Source organism: Sinocyclocheilus anshuiensis, unplaced genomic scaffold, assembly GCF_001515605.1.
Source record: "Sinocyclocheilus anshuiensis isolate Anshui unplaced genomic scaffold, SAMN03320099.WGS_v1.1 scaffold140, whole genome shotgun sequence".
Classification (NCBI taxonomy): domain Eukaryota; kingdom Metazoa; phylum Chordata; class Actinopteri; order Cypriniformes; family Cyprinidae; genus Sinocyclocheilus; species Sinocyclocheilus anshuiensis.
This window is the reverse complement of record NW_015554147.1, coordinates 2,123,225-2,124,700: the sequence shown is the minus strand read 5'-3', so window position 1 is coordinate 2,124,700 and position 1,476 is coordinate 2,123,225. Positions and strand designations below refer to the sequence as shown.

At 42.4% G+C, this 1,476-nt stretch overlaps 1 protein-coding gene across 1 annotated transcript in view; it reads left to right on the top strand.

Moving 5' to 3' along the window:
* Positions 1 to 1,476, top strand: part of LOC107670604 (spectrin beta chain, non-erythrocytic 4-like) — a 77,030-nt gene that overhangs the window by 63,938 nt on the left and 11,616 nt on the right. The window contains exons 24-26 of the mRNA XM_016463246.1: positions 232 to 362; positions 565 to 769; positions 891 to 1,136. Coding sequence (XP_016318732.1) covers positions 232 to 362; positions 565 to 769; positions 891 to 1,136 — 582 coding nt within the window. The remainder of the gene's footprint in view (positions 1 to 231; positions 363 to 564; positions 770 to 890; positions 1,137 to 1,476) is intronic.

Genomic DNA, 1,476 nt, shown 5'->3' with positions numbered 1-1,476 from the left:
TTTAGATATATATATATATATATATATATATATATATATAAATAAAATATAATTTTTTTTTTATGTTGGACCATTTTGGACCAAACATCTTCATTGTTGAGACCTGTGTAGACAACATGTTTTTCAGGACTTTAGTTTCAGGCAAGGTAGTTTTCTGGGATGCTGTGATGTTATAGATGATGACATCGGAGCAGGATGTATGTATTTGAGCTGTGTCCGCTCTCGCTCAAGGATGAGGCCAGTACTCTGCAGTTGCTGAAGAAACAGCTGGCGCTACAGCAGACCATAGAGGACTATGCCGAGACCATCGGAATGCTTTCACAGCAGTGCAGACAGCTGCTGGAGCTCAGACATCCAGACTGGTAAATGTGCAGCAGTACTTACTGACCCAATCAAACATACAATCACACAACAATCTTTTGGCCTATCTAGTTTCACTTCTGAGCAATCACAGATGACATTCTTTGTATTCCAGTGATAACACCTTTCAAGAGTAACAGATTTCACTGATGTTTGTTTCCTTTGAATGAAATCTAAGTATGTGTGTGTATGCTTGTGCCTCAGTGAGCAGATCAGTAAGCATCAGTCTCAGATCGACAGGCTGTACGTGTCTCTGAAGGACCTGGCGGAAGAGAGGAAGTCTCGTCTGGAGCAGCAGTACTGGCTCTATCAGCTCAACAGGGAGGTGGATGAACTTGAGCAGTGGATAGCAGAGAGGGAGGTCATCGCCAGCTCCACTGAACTCGGACAGGACTTTGAGCATGTCACGGTCAGTTGCTTCAGCTATTTCATATTTATCTGCCCCTAAACATGATTAACTGTAGTTCTCATAGTTCTTCAGTTTCGTAACATTTCTGCCCTGTCATGGTGGCACTTTTCCTGAACCTCAGATTCTGCAGGAGAAATTCACAGAGTTTGCAGCGGAGACTGGGAGCCTGGGGCAGGAGAGGGTCACAGCTGTCAACCAGATGGTTGATGAGCTCATAGATTACGGGCACACTGACGCAGCCACCATCGCTGAATGGAAGGATGGAGTGAACGAGGCCTGGGCGGATCTGCTGGAGCTGATGGAGACACGGGGACAGATGCTCGCTGCTTCACACCAGTTACACAAGTTCTTCTCTGACTGCCGAGAGGTGTGGAGAAGGAAATGCAGGACATCTAATTAAATCATCTAAACTGAGTGGTGTTTGCTAATACCATCATTATTATGACTAGTTATCACTTTCACTATTGCTCATGGGAATTTCTTGAAATTATTATTTATTATTTATCTGTTTTATGGACACGCATCCATCCAAGCATCAATATAGCAATGCATTAACTCTTTCCCTGCCAGCGTTTTTTTTTTTTTTTTAAGTTGTCAGCCATCGCCAGCATTTTAAAATATTTTCACAAAAATTTTTATGGCCCCAAAAATATTTAGTATGAATATCTGCACATGCAATGTCAAAAAGAAAGAACTGAGCCTCTGTT